At 40.4% G+C, this 21,526-nt stretch overlaps 1 protein-coding gene across 1 annotated transcript in view; it reads left to right on the top strand.

The window, feature by feature from the left end:
- Positions 1–8,107, top strand: part of LOC124595367 (Down syndrome cell adhesion molecule-like protein Dscam2) — a 266,443-nt gene extending 258,336 nt beyond the window's left edge. Inside the window, exons 18-19 of the mRNA XM_047134085.1 lie at positions 6,830–7,210; positions 7,829–8,107. Of these exons, the coding sequence (XP_046990041.1) occupies positions 6,830–6,943 (114 nt within the window). The 3' untranslated portion in view covers positions 6,944–7,210; positions 7,829–8,107. The remainder of the gene's footprint in view (positions 1–6,829; positions 7,211–7,828) is intronic.
- Positions 8,108–21,526: the final 13,419 nt, after the last annotated feature.

Genomic DNA, 21,526 nt, shown 5'->3' with positions numbered 1-21,526 from the left:
AAAGTCATGGGTTACTGGAATTCGACAGTAGGAAAAGGGAGAGAAGGAAACATAGTAAGTGAATATGGATTGGGGCTAAGAAATGAAAGAGGAAGCCGTCTGGTAGAATTTTGCACAGAGCATAGCTTAATCATAGCTAACACTTGGTTCAAGAATCATAAAAGAAGGTTGTATACATGGAAGAATGCTGGAGATACTAAAAGGTATCAGACAGATTATATAATGGTAAGACAGAGATTTAGGAACCGGGTTTTAAATAGTAGAACATTTCCAGGGGCAGATGTTGACTCTGACCACAATCTATTGGTTATGAACTGTAAATTAAAACTGAAGAAACTGCAAAAAGATGGGAATTTAAGGAGATGGGACCTGGATAAACTGAAAGAACCAGAGGTTGTACAGAGTTTCAATGAGAGCATAAGGGAACAATTGACAGAAATGGGAGAAAGAAATACAGTAGAAGACGAATGGGTAGCTCTGAGGGATGAAGTAGTGAAGGCGGCAGAGGATCAAGTAGGTAAAAAGACAAGGGCTAGCAGAAATCCTTGGCTAACAGAAGAAATATTGAATTTAATTGATGAAAGGAGAAAATATAAAAATGCAGTAAATATAGCAGGCAAAAAGGGATACAAACGTCTCAAAAATGAGATCGACAGGAAGTGCGAAATGGCTAAGCAGGCATGGCTAGAGGACAAATGTAAGGATATAGAGGCTTATCTCACTAGGGGTAAGATAGATACAGCCTACAGGAAAATTAAAGAGACCTTTGGAGAAAAGAGAACCACTTGTATGAATATCAAGAGCTCAGATGGAAACCCAGTTCTAAGCAAAGAGGGGAAAGCAGAAAGATGGAAGGAGTATATAGAGGGTCTATACAAGGGCGATGTACATGAGAACAATATTATGGAAATGGAAGAGGATGTAGATGAAGATGAAATGGGAGATACGATACTGCGTGAAGAGTTTGACAGAGCACTGAAAGACCTGAGTCGAAACAAGGCCCCGGGAGTAGACAACATTCCATTGGAACTACTGACGGCCTTGGGAGAGCCAGTCCTGACAAAACTCTACCATCTGGTGAGCAAGCTGTATGAGACAGGCGAAATACACTCAGACTTCAAGAAGAATATAATAATTCCAATCCGAAAGAAAGCAGATGTTGACAGATGTGAAAATTACCGAGCTATCAGTTTAATAAGTCACAGCTGTAAAATACTAATGCGAATTATTTACAGATGAATGGAAAAACTGGTAGAAGCAGACCTCGGGGAAGATCAGTTTGGATTCTGTATAAATGTTGGAACACGTGAGGCAATACTGACCTTACGACTTATCTTAGAATGAAGATTAAGGAAAGGCAAACCTACGTTTCTAGCATTCGTAGACTTAGAGAAAGCTTTTGACAATGTTGACTGTAATACTCTCTTTCAAATTCTAAAGGTGGCAGGGGTAAAATACGGGGAGCGAAAGGCTATTTACAATTTGTACAGAAACCAGATGGCAGTTATAAGAGTCAAGGGGCATGAAAGGGAAGCAGTGGTTGGGAAGGGAGTGATACAGGGTTGTAGCCTCTCCCCAATGTTATTCTATCTGTATATTGAACAAGCAGTAAAGGAAACAAAAGAAAAATTCGGAGTAGGTATTAAAATCCAGGGAGAAGAAATAAAAACTTTGAGGTTCGCCGATGACATTGTAATTCTGTCAGAGACAGCATAGGACTTGGAAGAGCAGTTGAATGGAATGGACAGTGTGTTGAAAGGAGGATATAAGATGAACATCAACAAAAGCAAAATGAGGATAATGGAATGTAGTCGAATTAAGTCGGGTGATTCTGAGGGAACTAGATTAGGAAATGAGACACTTAAAGTAGTACAGGAGTTTTGCTATTTGGGGAGTAAAATAACTGATGATGGTTGAAGTAGAGAGGATATAAAATGTAGACTGGCAATGGCAAGGAAAGCATTTCTGAAGAAGAGAAATTTGTTAACATCTAGTATAGTTTTAAGTGTCAGGAAGTCGTTTCTGAAAGTATTTGTATGGAGTGTAGCCATGTATGGAAGTGAAACATGGACAATAAATAGTTTGGACAAGAAGAGAATAGAAGCTTTCGAAATGTGGTGCTACAGAAGAATGTTGAAGATTAGGTGGGTAGATCACGTAACTAATGAGGAGGTATTGAATAGGATTGGGGAGAAGAGAAGTTTGTGGCACAACTTGACTAGAAGAAGGGATCGGTTGGTAGGACATGTACTGAGGCATCAAGGGATCACAAATTTAGCATTGGAGGGCAGTGTGGAGGGTAAAAATCATAGAGGGAGACCAAGAGATGAATACACTAAGCAGATTCAGAAGGATGTCAGTTGCAGTAGGTACTGGGAGATGAAGGAGCTTGCACAGGATAGATTAGCATGGAGAGCTGCATCAAACCAGTCTAGGGACTGAAGACCACAACAACAACAACAGCAATGGAATTAGTGTTGTAGATTTTGCTATAAATTAAAACGTGACTGACACCAGTACATGTTTTCCACACAAAAAGGTACATAGCTGTGATTTTTTTTCCATTAGTATAGTTAATTAATACTTGCTGTAATCCAGCTAGTTAGAAAAATATGACACAGTCATTAATAAGAAGCCAGTTATAAAGGGTGAACTTACACCCAAGGTAAATGCACCAGTAACTGAAGTTCCTACATAAGCTTACGATATGTGCTCTATCTATTTCCCTACACTATTCTGTGATTCTGTTCCTTCCAAAAAATTCTATTAATAATGCAGAGTTTTTAATGTGTAAACACCTTTGAATGATACATTTATTTTATTCCACTTTAAATTCAAGTAACATATCCCTACTTGTTCAGATTGCATTCACACTACAATTGCAGTCACTCATTTATCATGTGCTTGTTTGTGTTTACCATTGCCAGTCCATTACTGTATAATCACCTTTTCATTACATAACAATTCTCTCAGATATGAAGTATAATCCTGAACTTCAGGATTCTAAATTTGCCCGCACATGTATGCATTCTACTCATGCTTGAACTCTGGTGCAAATACCAATAAAATCTTACAATTTTATGCATGATCATGGGAGGTGCAGGCTTTTTACATCTGTCCCGTAAGCATGCTCCACCTCCACTGACTCACTCTTTCACACCGTAAGATCTCCAGGCACCAGTCCACCCATTTTAGAACAATGGGGCTTTTTTGTCAGCGATGTCACCACACTGTAGCAAAAGAATGTAAGGGTAGATTTGATCCTTCAAGTATAGGATCAGTATCTGTACCCTTACAATTTTGCTTAACACATGGCTAGCATAGTTACTGTACTCTTCAGTAGCTTGATGCAGACCGACTCAAACTGGCACATAAGTTAACATGTTAAAGACTAATCAGGGACTAACTATCATAGAGACTGTACTCTGAAAGCTCAGTGCAGACTGGCTGTGGTTTTGAGCACAGCACCTATTTAAAGGTGAATGCAGCTTAGTTTTTACAAATGGTAAATTATGCAGTTATTACATTTTTAACACAAAAGACAGGAGAAGCTTAGAATACAGATACACATTAGGCACAGATGCTTTCTGGTTAACAGTTGGCTCAATGTCTTTAAAATTGTATAAACGATCAGTTTATGTTGTGAAAATTTGGGTGTGCACTGGGATTTATCAAAGTACACCAAGACTTTTCTATAAACTCACATTTTATAATTGAAATATATCATTAACTGAAATGTTATTCTAGAAAAATTACAAATTTTTGGAATCAGAAAAATCAGGGCTACAATATTATAACACTGGATTTTTGAAAGTATTAAATTTTAGGATTTGAATGTTCTAGACACTGACAATTTTAAATAAAGACGACTTTTGAAACATACAGTTCAGAAAATATAACATGTTCATTAGAAAGATGGGAATGCACTGGTTAGGTCTTCCACCTCCATTTTTCACAGGTGTTTGACCCATGTAGCAAGGGGTTGAGATTATATGTGGCAGAAGGATGGACCAGGGTATTGCGTACATTGAGTGAGTAGTAGGATATCACCTAGAGAGAGGTGCTCCAAGGACTGTGGGTAGTGTGTTCCTCATTTCTTGGTATGGTGATAAGGTGTTGAAGTTCTGGTGAAGGATAAAATAAGTCTATCATAAAACAAACAATTATTAACAGATTTGAATTTTGAAGGGGATATGACTTGCACAAATTGTAAATTTTCAATATATTTTCAAATAAAATTTTTCCTTGCAAACTATTTAAACTGTTGTTGTCAGTAGCCTGTAAACTGTACACTGAATAACAAGGTTTTGAAAAATACAGCTCAGATAAGAGTTCTAAGATTTCATATGTACATGACATATGTATTGCATATGTAGAGAGAGGATGAGATAAAAAAGTAGTATTTATGTTAGGAGTGGGATTATAGGAAGTGGAGGTATTCCACCTTGTTACATTTCACCTTCCAGTACCACACAAAACCAAGAACCCTACCAAACAACTCAATCCCCCAAAAGGTCTCACCTTCAGCCCCCCACACAAGTTCAGTCATTGTTTACTCATCAAAGACACACTGTTTTCCTGAGTCCTACAGTGGAAACATTTTTTTGCCACCAGTCCCCTCAAAGTGAATCTTGCATCTCTCAGTTCATACTTTTGTCTAACAGTGACCCTCCCCCACTCCTACCTAAATCACACTGAGGTTACCTTTCAGAAATTTCTTACCTCTAACTTAGCCTCAACCACCCTTCACATGTCCTTTCTTGTTAATACAAACATATCTAGAGTGTGTCTTTGATGAGTATTCAATGACAGAACTTGGGTGTGGGTCTGAAGGTGAGACCTTTCTGTGGGATTGAGCTGTTGAATAGATATGTCAGAACAGATATCCACAACTTCAGATAGACCCCAATCTAATCATCCTCCCTGTGGAAAAAGGCTTGTTATGATGAATGCTACCGATTACCTGATAGAACATATCTGCCAACTCTCTGATTCTTACACCCGCAGCCCCAGTAACCTCACACCAGATGTCCAGTATAATTACCAAACCCTACTACTCAAATCCTTAGGCCCATCCCAGAACTTCTGTCCCAAATACATCCCCCTCCTTACTATAATTACTTCTTCCCACCAACCTCCATATATCAAACTTGTACAAGCTTCTTAGAATCCATAAATCTAACTACATTGGATGTACTATTGTAGGTGATTACTGCGCCAAATTTCCTTCAAAAAAATGGTTCAAATGGCTCTGAGCACTATGGGACTCAACATCTTAGGTCATAAGTCCCCTAGAACTTAGAACTACTTAAACCTAACTAACCTAAGGACATCACACACACCCATGCCCGAGACAGGATTCGAACCTGCGACCGTAGCAGTCCCGTGGTTCCGGACTGCAGCGCCAGAACCGCTAGACCACCACGGCCGGCAAATTTCCTTCAATTACACCCACTAATCAGCTGCAAAGGGCACCCTACCTCACAACCCAGCATCATCCCATACTGAAACATCTTAACCATATCCTTCACGAGAGCTTCAACACCTTATCACCATACCAAGAAATGTGGAACACACTATCAACAGTTCTTGGAGCACCTCTCTCTAGGTCGTATCCCACTACTCATTCAATGTGTGCAACACCCTGGTCCATCCTTCTGCCACATATTATCTCAGTCCCTTGCTACATGGACCAAACACCTGTGAAAAATGGAGATGGAAGACCTGACCAGTGCACCCAACCAGCACACCATATCCCAGGTCTGTCACAAGAACGTCCTCTCCTGTTAGAGGTAAGGCCATATGCGAAAGTAGTCATATCATATAATAGCTCTGCTGCAGCTTTTGCACAGCCTTTTATGTGACCAACAAACCTGCTGTCCATCTGAATGGGTGGTCACAGCTTGACTGTGTCTGAGAGCTGGACCGACAGTCCAGAGGTGGAAAACATTTCTGAGTATGGCATGTTTCACTTCAGTTGCTGCTTTACAACTCATGTCACCGAAATCATTCTCCACCCCTGTCCTATCCCCAACCTCACCCCATTATGCCAGATTCCAGGAATAATATAGATGAGAATTGCCCTTACAACATCCTTTAATTCTCCTGGCCCCAATTTCTATTAACTCCTGTTCCACACACATCTCCTCCTGTCTCTATGTGCCCCACTTCATTCATTCGACATTCTCACCCTCCACTCTGGAGCCATCCTCTTCCTCTATTCTATCTTCCCCTCCTAGTCCATACTTCTGTGTAATTATGTAAAATAAGCAATTCACTTTGCATGTACTAGAGTAGGCCCACTGGTGCTACATTCCTATTCTGTGCACTTGCTGCCTTTCCCTCCCACCTGTCAGTAATTCTTCCCTCCAACCATTCCTCCCCCTCCCTATCTCCTTTCTTCTTTCATCCACTCTTCTTGATACAACCAGTCACCCCAGTAACACTGTAGTGCTAGTGAAATATGGTTGGTGGCAACAATGTAACCACAAAATTCAGTGTTTTCATATATTTATTTTATACTAGTTACCACTCAAGAAAGACTTCATCCAAAATCTCAGCAATGTTTTAACTCTTCTTTCCTCAATTATAGAGTGATTTCTTGCCTTTATTCCTTCCATTATTTACATTCCTTCAAGGGCTTTCCATTACTGCATTTGTTTACTATCCTTCAGCTTTTATACACAAGTAAATAGAAGCTTTAAACACATTTCTTTCATTGCTGCATTGCAATCAATACTTAAAATTACCTTTTTAAGGTTTGTTGTAAATAGTCTTACTAGATTCAATACAACCAATTTGTTTCATTTAATATTTTCTTCTTTTCTAGTATGACAACTACAGTGATTCTGTATACATGAAAATAAAGAAGAAGTCACAACAAATCAATGCTGATGGAGACTGGGTACCACTCCACAGTTTGTACCAGGCCCATAGATACTGACATTAGCTGCAGTTAGGACCTTCAGTGGCGAGAAAGAGTACAAACAGCTGAAAATGTCAGCACACCATTTCCAAAGTGCCTTTGTTCCATATACTTGTATGTAGAAGAAACTGTGACAGACAGTAGGAATTGCTGTGACAATAAATATTTCCACCAGAAGACAAAGAAAGATTGCAGCCCCTTTACTCAAAATGATCTGAATAAGGCCTGTCTTCTGTTATTATCTGAAATCTCATATCAGATCTGGATGACTTTACACAAAACAAAGTGAGTGATACTATTTGCTGCAGAAATCTACAACATTTTGTGATGTTTTTGTTTATACCTATCTTTAAAGCATAAAATAGTAGTATTATTGTTAACTTGTGCAATATTATAAAACAGTTATTTCAATTTTAAAACTGAATCAAAACTATACATCTGCAAATATAAACTGACTGTTCTTAATCCAGAAATTCAGAACATGCAACAGCAAATCAGCATTGGCAGATTAAAACTGTGAGGGACAATGGCAGTAGTGGTTGCTTCCATCGCTACTGTTGTGTGTCTTGCCTCGTTATTTATGAGCATGCATTTCAAGACCTACTGCATGCCTCCAGCAAATTTCTGCTGTTGATTCTTGTATTCAATAAATCTCTCCTACAGGTTGTGTGACTGACATATTCCCTTCAAAGCCATTGCGTACAAACCCTAACAGTGACTATCAAAATGTCTTTCCATGATTAATATTGTGTTTGGCTATAAAACCAACTGAGGACCATAGACTCTATTGTCATTTCAGTTTTTATCTGCTGTTGACATATATAGACACCTGCTCTTTACAAGGCAGCAAATCAGAGTTTTAATATATCTGTCCTATTCTTTACATCATTTATTTTGTTCCAGTGCAATGCCAGGATTATCTTTTTATAAGGAATTTCAATATTGGTACATACAATGAAGCTATAGCTGTGAGCTGCATGACATTTGTGAAGAAGTTAAAACTGGGACTTTTTTGCAATCATCTACAACTATCATTGACTGGAATGTGTTCAACTGCTCTCCACTCCATGTTGCTGACCTCAGTAAACAAGAACAAATATTTTTGGAACTAAATGTCAATACATCAGTCTGTAATACTTCATTGTATTTTCACCATACAGCAGTGACAGACTGGAAAGACATTAAATTTTCAGCTTATTTGTAACTTACCTTTAAGGTCATGTTAAGAGCTTCCATTTTTCACAGTATGAGAATCACAGAAGAACATCTTTGTAACTTAAATATTGTATATATGTATATATAATAAAGCTACACTAAACTGCATTAATTGTGCTAGTCAGTCTACCTAATGTAATATTTTTCACATACACACCCATAAAATGGCAACCTGTTATCTCAACATGAAGGATAATGTTTACAGGTAAGAAATGTGAAGCCCTTTAAAAACTACATCCATGTGTCACATTACATTAAGGCTACAGGGAATAATGATAATTTCCCTTACACCATAAATTCATTCAGTCATCATGTTCCACAGATCCCATCAAGTAGGAAAATGTTCAGAGGTGTGAAAATAACCAGATATGATTGTTGATGAATGCTTTAGTGGATGCAGTAGCAAACGGTAAGTGAAAGGACATGCTGCCTCTCCAGTTACAATATTAAAGTTTCTTTTTTTATTGATGCAGTCATTAGAAAATTATAACTATGGACAGACAAAAATATGCTTTCAAAGTAACAACAGAGAGAGATATAGTTACAGAAAAGCTATCTTTCAGAATCAGGTATCCTTCATCCAAAAGAGTTGAAGTAGTTGAAGGAACAAGGCTAATCAGGTGTTAATTGCAGAACAGATAAAAGGGAAATCTATAATGAAATATCAACAACAGGCAACACTTGAAGCCTGTAGGCAATACATAACCAATTTCAGTGTTACGGAACTTTCACTGGACAAAAATTTAATGAGCTTTCTGATGAACATGGATCAGAAACATGTGATTCAATAAGATAGTGCAACAGCCTTCATATACCATTGACTTGAAATTCTTATCATATTTCTTAGAAGTGTTACTTCTATGTGCAGTAACACTGAATTGGCATCCCATTATTCGGATTTGATCCCATCAGACCCTTTACTGTAAACTTATGTATACATATATTGAAAGCTCTTAAACTGATTTAGCAACCCGTTCTACTCACTTTCTTTCTACAGTAACCGGTGATGTGCTGACAATGGATCCCCTGAACAAATTGTGCTGTACAGTGAGCAGTACTCACATGTATGGTGAAACATAACAGGAATTACAATGGAAACATTACAACACTCAGGGATTGACACAAATGGCGACAACTAAATGAATGAATAGATCACATTTCCAAAACAGAACACACCATCTATAAACAGATGAGACCTTACAAGCATTGTAACAGATGTCAAAGAGGACTGGTTTAATTCAGATGAGGACTTCAGCTCTACAGACTCCTCCAATACCAACATATAGAACATAACAGAGGAAGAAAAACATTTAGACACCCAAATATAGTAACATAAAACATAAGACCACAGAGATACACATTATCACATATCTGTGACTAGATATTGTACCAGGTGCCACATTAAACCTGTTACACTAAAATAGATTTTTTAACACACGGCTGTTGTGACTCGCCGATCTTTCAAAGTGCCACCACGCAGTTACGAGTGTCCTCTATATGTGGTGCTGTCTGCCAGCCATGCAGCAGCTGCGCCACCTAAGCAGCCAAGCAGCCAGCAGCCACCAGACTTGGACTCAGTGTTGATTTCACCGTTATCATGTACACATGTCTTACTTTGTCTACTTACTCAGTGACTTACATGTATTGTGTCGTTTTGAAATATATGTGTTCAACTTGACATTATAACAATTGGCGATGAGGTAGTGGATTTTTCCTTTTCATTGTTGACCCACAGGTTTCCATGGCTACTGTAGAGCAACTATTGCAAGGTCTCATTGAACAGCAGATGCTTCTAACATCAGCGATTCGCGACTTCATTGCAGCATCAAATGCGGGGCGTTTCTCGTCGTTGGCTATACCTCCTTTTCCTCCTTATGAGACAGCGGAAGACTGGTCTGATTATGAAAAACGTCTTCGACAGCACTTCTTGGTATTTCATGTCACAGGCGAACAAACATGTAAGTCTCTGTTCCTTTCATGGATTTCACCTCAAATGTATCGGTTGTTGTCGCAATTGGCTCCTTTGAAAGATCCTGCGTCTTTGTCCATTGCTGAAATGTGCTCACTTCTGTCTGTCTATTTTCAAAAGCAAACGCATGTGGTAGCCTCTTGTGTTGCCTTTTATCATTGTCAAAAACAACCGCATCAATCGTATCACGCTTGGGCTGCTGAACTTCATGGCCTCAGTCGAAAGTGTCAATTTGTTGCTGATGTCACAAAGAATCCTTTGCCGATTCCATGGTATGGGATGCTATTATCCGGTCGGTGCCCAACAAAGAAATTAGACAACGTGCCCTTCAGTTGGTAAATCCGACTCTAGATGAAGTCCTATCCATTGCGCAGTCTTTTGAAATTTCTCGCGCTGCTGGGGCACAAATAGAGGCATGGGGTGACGTCGGGGAAATACAACCTCTGTGCACTGTTGATGATGCGTGCAGGATGTCCCCACCGGCTGATGTGGCCGCAGTATGCTCCCATGCGCAGCCTCAGCCTAACCGTAAACAACCCTTTAAGAAACTGCAGCAAAACCCCCAGCAACTTCCTTCATGTCCACGGTGTTTTACGAAACATTCACAGGACGGTTGTCCCCAACGTTGGGCCGTGTGTCACAATTGCAAAAAGAAGGGTCATGTGTCTTCCATTTGCAAATCAGACCGCATACATGATGTTCATGACTGTGACACTGATTCTGCTTCTGTGTTGTCTGTCAATTGCACTTCTTCCCTTTCAGGGAAGTTATTCCTCACTGTCCAAATCCTTGGTCAGGATGTTCGCATGCAGGTGGATACTGGTTCTGTTGCCACTATAAGAATTCTAAGATGTATCTTCAGTTGGGTTCTCCACTCCTATCACCTGTCACTCAGCAATTACGGGTATACAATAAACAGAAGATTTCTCTCTTGGGACAATTTAATGCTGAGGTATCTTACAAATTCATCATTTGCACTGTTCCCATATTTGTGGTGGACCAGAGAAATGCAGAGAATCTATTTGGTTTCGATGCCTTTCGCGTTTTTGGGTTCTCCATAGATGACTCTGTCAATATTGTCTCTGATGCTATTCCTTATGCTCAATTGGATTCCTTGTTGACGACATTTTAGTCCCTTTTTTCTCCTGGGGTAGGCCGTGCAAATGACTTTGAAGCTCATATCACGCTTGAACCCACTGCTTGGTCTAAGTTTTTTCGGGCTCGGCCCTTTCCTGTGGCCCTTCGTGTTCGTAATTGGGTAAAACAGGAGCTGCATTGTCTCACTACTTCAGGGGTCTTGCTTCCTGTCACCTCCAGTAAGTGGTCCTCTCCTGTCATTGTTATTGCTAAGCCCAATGGTGATATTCATCTCTGTGGCAATTTTAAAGCCACTGTAAATGCTCAATGCCTCATTGACACTTGCCCTATGCCCCGACCTGAGGAATTGTTCACTAAACTTGCTGGAGGCCAGTATTTTTCTAAAATTGACCTATCAGAAGCTTATCATCAAGTTCCTCTCAACGCTGCTTCCTGGCAGTTACTGATCCTTAACATGCCTTTCAGCCTCTATCAATACCAACGATTGCCATTCGGGGTTGCCAGTGCCCCTGCTCTCTTTCAGAGATTTTTGGAACAATTTTTGCTCCCTGTCCCTGGGTGTATCAATTACATGGACGACATTGTTGTCACTGGCTCCACCACTGAAGAACATCTTCAGAATCTCTGCACACTTTTTCATGTCTTACAGACTGCTAGTCTTAAGTGTAACCTTCAGAAATCACAATTTTTTTCAAGCATCTATCACGTACTTGGGGTTCCAACTCTCTCAGGATGGTATTCGTCCGCTTCAGCAAACTGTCATTGCAATAGATGCCCTTCCTCGCCCTACATCCGTTAAGGAACTGCAGGCTTTCTTGGGGAAAATAGCATACTGTCACAGGTTTTTACCATCTGCGGCTTCAGTGGCTCAGCCGTTGCATCGCCTGTTGCATAAAAACGTGTCTTTTCATTTGTCCGCATCATGCGATGCGGCTTTCCAAAAATTGAAGACTATGCTGAAACGGGCCCTGTGCCTGGCTACTTATTGACCTGGCCAACATCTCGTTCTTGCCACAGACGCCTCTCAATACAGGGTTGGTGCAGTCCTTGCACACCATTTTTCTGACGGTTCTGACCAACCCACTGCTTATGCCTCCAAAACACTCATAGATACCCAACGAAAATATTCTCAAATTGAAAAAGAAGCTTTGGCCATTATTTATGCTCTTCATAAGTTTGGTGTTTTTCTTTATGGATCCAAATTTCATCTTGTTATGGACCACAAACCACTTGTTTCCTTGTTTCATCCATCAACATCGCTTCCCGACAAGGCTGCACACCGCCTCCATCGTTGGGCTCTTTACTTGTCTTGTTTCAATTATGAGATTCATTTCCGGCCAACAGCTCAACATGCGAATGCTGATGCACTGTCTTGCCTTCCCATGGGTGCTGATCTGGCATTCGATGGGGATAAACTTTTGTGTTTCCACCTGGATATTGCCAAGCAGTGGGTCGTGGACAGGTCCCCCATCACCGGGGACGGGTTGGCGGCTGCTACGAGTTCTGACCCTACCCTCTCCCAGGTTTTACACTGTATTCAGAAGGGTTGGCCAGATCATCCGTCTGCTAAGACTTCTGATCTGTTGTGGAACTACTACACTTTACGCTACCGCCTCATGGCTAGAGATGGTGTTATCCTCATTTCCACCGATAATGCTTCGCCACGTGTTGTGATACCTGCGTCTTTGCATGCTTCGGTCTTGCACCTCCTTCACCAATGGCACTGGGATGTCTCTCGCACAAAATTTCTGCTGCACCGTCATGTGTACTGGCCCGGCATTGACTCTGAAATAGCTGCCTGCGGCCCTTGTGCATTACAGGCCGCCACCCCGAAGTCACCTTTGTCACCGTGGCCTTCGCCTGAGAAGCCCTGGGAGCGCATTCATGCTGACTTCGTGGGACCTTTCTTAGGTACTTATTGACTACTCGTAATTGATGCCTACTCTAACTTTCCTTTCACTGTCCATTGCATGTCGCCTACCACCGCGGCAACTACAAGTGCTCTCACCCACATTTCCTCTTTGGAAGGCCTTCCCTCTTCTCTTGTTACTGATAATGGCCCGCAATTTGCCTCTTCTAAATTTGCGGATTTTTGTGCTCGTCACAGCGTCATGCATGTCACGGCCCCTCCACTCTATCCACAATTAAACGGTTAGGCTGAACAACTGGTCCGCACATTTAAGGGTCAGATGAGGAAACTCCTGACTTCTTCTGCTGCTGATGATGCGCTTCCCCAATTTCTGGCTTCTTACCGTTTCACCCCCATGGGCAACCACAGCCCGGCTGAGCTCTTACATGGCCGACAGCCCCGCATTCTACTTCATCTTCTGCGGCCTTCCACCTCACGGCCACAGGTGCCTTTGCTTGGCCGGTTCACCACCGGTGACCTTGTATGGGTACTGTGATATGGCAGGCAACCCAAATGGAGTCCGGGCCGCATCTTACGACACCGTGGCCGATGCCTGTATGAAATCCAGATGGACACGGGTGTTGCAGCGCGTCATTTGGACCAGCTTTGGCTTCGTGTGCCAGCAACACCTGTTCCGAATGCCGCTTCACCACCTTCGGCTCTACCTGACACTCACGATCTTGGCATCTCTCGTTACTCACAATGCAGCCCTCTCACCGTCATCTCGGTGCCAGCACAAGAACGGACACCACCAGGAGATGTGCTCATGCAGGAACCGGATGACCATCATCTGTTGGAGCAACTCTACTCGCCTCCTTCTCCTATGGATGCTGACCCATTGCCTATATCTCCTGTTATATCAACCAGACTTGCCACAATGGACAGATTGGTGCACAGGGCCCCAGCAGATTCGACCCCTATATCTCCTGTCACCTCGACCCGTCATCGTCGGGGACACTTCCATCCATACGGGAAGCCTCCTCCTCGAGACTTTACGGCCAGTCAAACAACACCTATGGACGTTAGAAGTCTACAGGCCACCTCCATCAAGACCAGTGCAAAAACTTCAAAGGCAGGAAAAGTGTTGTCACTTGCCAATCTTTCAAAGTGCCGCCGCGCAGTTACACGCGTCCTCTATATGCGGCGCTGTCTGCCAGCCATGCAGCAGCCACGCTACCTAAGCGGCCAAGCAGTCAGCGGCCGCCAGACTTGGACCCAGTGCTGATTTGACTGTTATCGTGTACACATGTCTTACTTTGTCTACTTGCTCAGTGACTTACATGTATTGTGTCACTTTGAAATATATGTGTTCAACTTGATGTTATAACAACAGCATAATTTAGAACAAGAGTAAACACACAATAAAACATGTGAAGAGATACAATACATAGCATACACAACATTTATCAATAGCAATCCTTTATCACATAGTATACAGACACAATGTGGAACTATAACCTAGTGTTGTCAGTTATTGCACCAGACATCAAAGTAAATTTGTAAAAATCTAACCTGGTATTAAGTAGACTATCAAATCAACATACCTTAGTAAGTAACCTTGAGAGAATTGTGCAGAAATTTTGGGCTCAAAATAGCATTCCAAGCCCTCTTCCCTGGGCAACGCAGGTGAAGGGACCTCTGCTACTCAATTTATCCTATCCTCTTTTATCACTCTTCTTAAATCAAAATTATTTTCTTTTATAATTCCTTATTTCCAATACAGTGTATATTAGTTTTATAGGTGTAATACAGCTGTCATTTACACAAAAAAAACAGGACAGAAGATCTCCATGCAGACCCACCTCCACCTGGTGCAGCATGGGCAACAGAGCCTGTGGCCTCAGCTGTGTAGCTTGAGAGCCCTATAGTGGTGTCCAATGGTCCAGGATAAGTGAACTGAGTGGAGTCCTATGGCCTGCACAAAATTTATTAGATGGCAGGTCGTAGCTGTCCAAATGCACCATTAAAGACAGAAAAAGAAAATTAAAAAAAAAAAAAAAAGACATTCTGTTCAAAATAATTGTGCTTTCTTTCACTGTTGGTCTCTTCCAATTTCCTCATTATTTGCATAAAACTACATGTAATCAGAATCATTCTAAAATATCCATCTAACATTCATCATTATCACACAGTATGTTTCAAAATATAACTGGTGTAAATGAGGCAGATGACTGATGAGCTCAAGCTGAGCGCTACTTTGAGGCAGGAAACAAAGCAGAAAGCATGTGCTTAGTCTAAGTGTCCAAAGAAAGGAACATTTTGCTTTGCTGCAAAACAGTTTGAAATAAAAACCTTATCTTCTAATATAGATACATCAACAACAATATTTGGCATTCTGTCAAATGCACTGCATTGATTGACAGAAACTGTATCTCAAACTGTCTGCAAGAATTTGTTGGTGCAATGTTGGGGGATACCACCTCATTTTGATTATGAAGTATGCTATTATTCAGACATCTCTCCTAGTCTCTGAGTTGACATGTGTGGTGCTGTCTGGTGACCAGTACTACCTCCATATCTTCTGTGATCTCTCCAGGAACATGCTCACTGTTGTACAATACCTCCAGTAGAAAAGTGTCTTTCTGCTTTTTTGTATTCCATACACTGAGGATCTTTGAGAGAATGGGATATGTTGTAATGTAGACATTACTATTAGTGGACATCACTTTGAACACATACTGTAAATTATAAATTGTTGTTTGTGGGGACACATGCATATGCAGTGTCACATCTATAAAATTATTTATTATTTTTGACAATATAATGTAACTGGATGGATAAAAAAATCTACTTACCAAGTGGCAACAGGAGAACACACTCATAAAAGAATATAGACTAAAATGCATCCCTTAAGAGCTATAGCAATTGTTGATCTTCAATACTGGGAAACAAATCTCTTCTACTGCAAGCTCTTTGCATTCCATATTTTGAGAAGTGCTAGTAAGGACCGAAACAAGAAAAAAATGTCCAGTGAACAAGTGCTCTAAAAGGCATACCTTAAAAGTTATGAGCACTTGTTTATTAGAAGAGTTCTGTTTCAAAGTAGGGAAGATGAATAACTGCTGATAGCTTTTAAGGTATGAATTTTAGAGCACATGTTAACTGGACTTTCTTGTTTTGGTTCATACTATGACATCCCAAAATACTGAAAGTAAAGAGCTTGCAGTAGCAGAGATTTGTTTCATAATATCGAAGAACAAGACTTGCTCAAAGCTCTTATGGTGTGTGTTTTAGGTCCCATGTTTACGTGACTTTTTGTTTCGAATGGTCATTGCTGTTTGTCATATCCCTGAATATTGACCATCACTTCTAAAACACATGCGCACACACACACACACACACACACACACACACACACACACACACACACACACACACACACACACATATTGATAGTATGTACTTGTGAGTGAACTGAAATCAAACCGTGGTTGGTTAATTGTTCAATTAACAGTGGTGTTTTGTCTATTATAACAAATAACTTATGGTATTTTTCCAAAATATTATAATCATAGTGCCACACTGCTTCTCCCAATATCTCGTCTCCTACCTCATTGCCCCAATATTGTACTGCTCCATCACATATCTTGTTATAGCCTGAGTGGTCATGTCTCTCTATTGTTTGTATGTTACGTGGTGCAACATGTAGAAAACTGAAAGTATCACAGCATTACAGTAAATCCAGACTAGGTTGTGGGTAAATATTAATGAACTAGAAACAGATCTCAGTCCTGATACATTTTTCTTTTTAGAACGTCATCTTTGAAAAGAAGAGATAGTGAAACATCTTCCACAGGAATACACAATCATCATCTACAGTTTTCAGACTCTGGGCGGGTCTGTTTGGAACATAAGTGTCTCCACCATTTCACTCTGTCCCAGTCTTCTCCAATCTTATTCAAACATTTCTTCACTCTGTCAGTCCATATGTCTCTTGGTTTGCCTCTAGGTCTGTTGCTCCTATAGACATTTCTCGAGCATGTATCAGCATCCTGCCAGCTTCAATACTTTTAAAATGTCCATACCACTGTAATCTTGTCTTTTCTATGGCCTCTCATATGGCCATCTATTTTACTATTTCTCTAACTTTTTCATTGTATACTATATCCATTCCAGCAATTCCTAATGTGCCTATTTGAAATTTCAGCTCACAAATCTGCATCTTGCTCACCTGCATTTACTTCTTTACCCATGTTTCTGACGCATATGTGAATATTGGAACAGAACATTTTTGTACTAATATTAGCTTGCTTTCTGGTGGTACATCCTTGCTCCATTCAAGGCTTCTTCCATTCTCCAGGAATCCATGTGCTTACTAACTCTCCCACTAATCTCCTTATCATTTTTCTTGCTGTCTCCTATTATGCTTCTCAGGTGCTTGAAACTTACCACTTTCTTTAGTAAAGTAAATTTCCCCATTCTGGCTCTAGATGAGCCAATCAGTATAGACTGACTGCTGATCATGCTCAGCCAATGGCATCATTGAATGTAGTACAGAGGGGTACAAGGTCAGCACATTGCTGTCCAGACCATTGTCACATTTCTTGATCTCACTTTCCTCTAGTACTCACTCACTAATACTTACATGCATTGCTACTCTCATTTTATTCCTCATTGACACCAACTCTTAAGACTTCTTTGCATTAAATTTCAATCCACATTGTCCCACCACTACTTCGCTACATGTAGCCTTTCTTGTATGTGCCCTTCTCCATTCCCCCCCCCCCCCCCCCCCCCCCCCCAACATTTAACCATCTGCAAATTTCTTTCACTCCATTTTATTTTATTTTAATATTATTTATTTTTTTGACCAGTCTGTCTTCCCATCTTATACTTTTACATAACTCACACTTCCTTGATTCACTTTATTTATTCTTCTCATAATCCACCTCCCAATAAATACCCTTATTTTCTAAGGGTTTCCAGCTCTTGCTTGTTTTCAGGCTATCACATGACTTTTCAATGTCCAAGAACATCATTACTAAATCCTTAAATCCTTACCTTATTTATAGTGTCTCTTGGAGTTGCTTTACACTGAAAATTAGATCCACTGTCAGCATTCCTTGTCTAAACCCATACTCTTCCTCTACCAGACATCGTTCTACTATCTACCAACAAAAATAACCGATTTTTGACAGTACAATGTAATTGAATAGATAAAAATCTACTCATCAAGCAGCAATAGGAAAACACACTTATAAAAAATATTTTACTTATGCAAGCTGTTCGAACTAGTGGCCCCTTCTTTCAGCAGAGGGTTCAGGGGGAAATAAAAGAGGTGAAGGGAAAGGAACTGGAGAGGAAAAGGGGTAGAATTCAAAAAAGTCACCCTGAACCCCAGAGCATGTGAGACTTACAGGATGGAATGAGAACAAGAGACTGATAGTTGGGGACTGCGCCAGGTGCGATTTGAAAACCTGACAGTCTAAATGTAGAAGACAGGATAATATGCAGGACAGAGATTACTGCTAAAACTTTGTGAGTCAGTAAGAGACAAAAGTAAGTCCATGTATGTAACAAAGGTGGGAGAGGAATGACAAAAATTAAACAGGTCAGAAAATGAAAGTTGTAGAAAACTAAAATGCAGTTAAGAAAGGAGTAGTTACTGTGAAGAAATGCCGAGACAGAATAAATTAACGTAAATTAAAGCCAGGTGGGTGGCAAGAACCAAGGACATATAGTAGTGTTAGTTCACACTTGTGGAGTTCTAAGAAACCGGTGTCTGGGCAGAGAATCCAGATCATGTCTGTGGTGAAACAGGCACCGAGGTCACAACTGTCATATTGTACAACACGTACTGCAACAAGATGACTTCCTAAAATTGGGCTCTGAAATGAGATCCATTCTGTCTGAAATTTTGCTCTCCACACCTAAAACAGCTTATCATCACCCTCCCAATCTCTGCATTGTCGTTGTCAGACCATATGCTCCTTCTGCACCCATCTGCCTACCCTGTGTGATCATCCCTGCCTCAAGACTTGCGCTACACACCCTCCTACCACTATCTATACAAGCACTGTAACTGGCAAAACATATACTATCAAACAGAAAGCCACTTGTGAAATGACACATGTCATATACCACCTTTTATGTAAACACTGTTTGGCCTTTTACTTTGCCATGACTACAATCAAGTTGTCACTTAGGATGAATGGGCATTGGTAGAGGGTGTTTACTGGCAACACATAATATCCCGTTACAGAACATGCTCTACAACATGACAGTCGTGACCTCGGCGCCTGTTTCACCACATGTGGCATCTGGATTATTCCCCCAGACACTAGTTGCTTAGAACTCTGCAGGTGGGAACCAGTACTGCAACATGTCCTTGGTTCTCACCACCCACCTGGCCTTAATTTACAAGTTAATTTATTCCATCTCAGCAGTTCTTCACAGTAATTACTCCTTTCTTCATTCCATTTTAGTTTTCTACATCTTTCATTTTTTGACCTGTCAAATCTCAACCAGTGTAGTCCCCAGAAAATCTGTCTTTTCTTCTCATGCCACCCAGTAAGTCTCCGCTGACCTGAGATCTGGGTGACTTTTCCAAACTCTACCCCTTTTCCTAATCCTCATCAGTTCCTTTCCCTTCACTCCTCTTTCTTCCCCTTCAAACCTTCTGCCAAAAGAAGGAACCACTGGCTCTAAAGATTGCATAAGTAAAACCTTCTTTTATAAGTGTGCTGTCCTGCCACCACTTGGTGAGCAGATTTTTTTAATCTATCCAGTTACATCCTACTGTCTTCTGTATGTTTTTTTTTTTTTTTTTTTTTTTTTTTTTTCAATGATCTTCTCATATACCTTGGCAGTGTGACACATAAAAGTAGCTCCCCACAGTTTTGGGATACACTTCTTAAAACTTGGATTATGATCCTCTTTTCCAATCTTCCGGTGTCCTTTCTTTCCATACTGTTCTTACTTAGACTATGAGGATCTGATTTAAATGTTGAGAGCTACTGATAAAGAAACAAGGACTTCACAGATAGGCAAGAAATTTAGAGCCACAAGCCATCACATAGTAAAGTTTTTTTTTTTTTCAATTCTTCAATGTCCACCAGCGGAAGAGACGTTCACAATTTCAGGTAACAAATGTAGTCCAAATTTGTATCAAATTTTATGAAAACTGGTTTCCACTAAGGTACCGGTACATAAAACACAATCTCATTAATGATAGGCAAGCAGTGTGGATAATGCAAGACATCCTTGAATGGCTTTCAGTAATCATTCCTTCTCTACTGTGTGTAAGCTGAATCAAAATTTCTTGCACAACACCAATTATGTAGATTCCCTGGAGAAGGCTCTTTAAGGGTTCGAAAGGAGACGGGGCTATTTGTGAACAAAAGGTACAAATAAAGCCATCCTCAGTCCTATGGCCACTTTTAATACTGCAGTGCTTTACTAGGCATGATCCTATTAGTGTTGATATGAGCTTACCTTCTTCTGATTACTGAACTACCTTACCCAGCCAGGTAAGGGGAGACCTACAGTTTAATGTGGGCTCCAGACCACAGAGAGGGTTGCCATTATTCACACTAAAAATCACTGCCAGTGCTGAAGTAAACGATAAATGACAGAAACAATGCTAGAATAATCAAGTGTCAAAACCCAAGCCTTTGGACTGATGATCTATCATCTAATGATTGAGCCTGACTAGCAGGAGACTAATAGAAAAAGAACCAAGCAAATAATTACAGTCCTAAAGCGTAAAACTTAATATAGGTATCATCAGATACCAAGTAAGATAATGAAGTTTTGAGAATTCCAAATTAACAATCTTATTAGCTACCAATGTAAAATATTCTTTTTTTGTGTGGATATGTTTTCAGAGAACCATAAATACTCAATGATAAAAGGTAAAATCACATGGCATTATTTGTTGGGAGATTGCAAAGGAGTTGTTCAGCTGCCTAATTGGAAAAGTTTTCTGTCTTTATGCACAGTGATACCTTTCCTTTATGAAGTATAAGTGTTGTGTCTCAATAATTGCATGGAGAGTTTTGTTGTCACATTTCTGTTGTTGCTGTTGTTGATGATGATGCTGAAAGAGAAGATTTGAGGGAAACCAGTGACAGCACATAGCCTGCTTCTATTAAATTGCACTAATGGGGCCACCAAGGTTAACATCCTCATACGGATCACCAGACTCAGTGTCACACACACTCACTCAATGAGACACTGCAGAAATTAACCTAGAACATTCAAGCCAAGTCTGATGATAAGGAAGTGTGCACCACCAACATTTCTCTTCCTCTTTCCTAGTGTCACCACTGCACAAGTGTGCATAGGTGGTCCTTAGCTATTGAAGAGTAATAGTCATTAGTAAGTCACCCAGAAAAAATGTGATGTTGATGACTCTTGGCATATATACCATTCTTATAGATGCTTTTAAATTTTTTGAGATAAGTGGTGT

The sequence above is a fragment of the Schistocerca americana genome, chromosome 2 (genome assembly GCF_021461395.2).
Source record: "Schistocerca americana isolate TAMUIC-IGC-003095 chromosome 2, iqSchAmer2.1, whole genome shotgun sequence".
NCBI classification, from domain to species: domain Eukaryota; kingdom Metazoa; phylum Arthropoda; class Insecta; order Orthoptera; family Acrididae; genus Schistocerca; species Schistocerca americana.
Note: the sequence above shows the minus strand (reverse complement) of the source record. Positions and strands in the feature narration are given on the sequence as shown.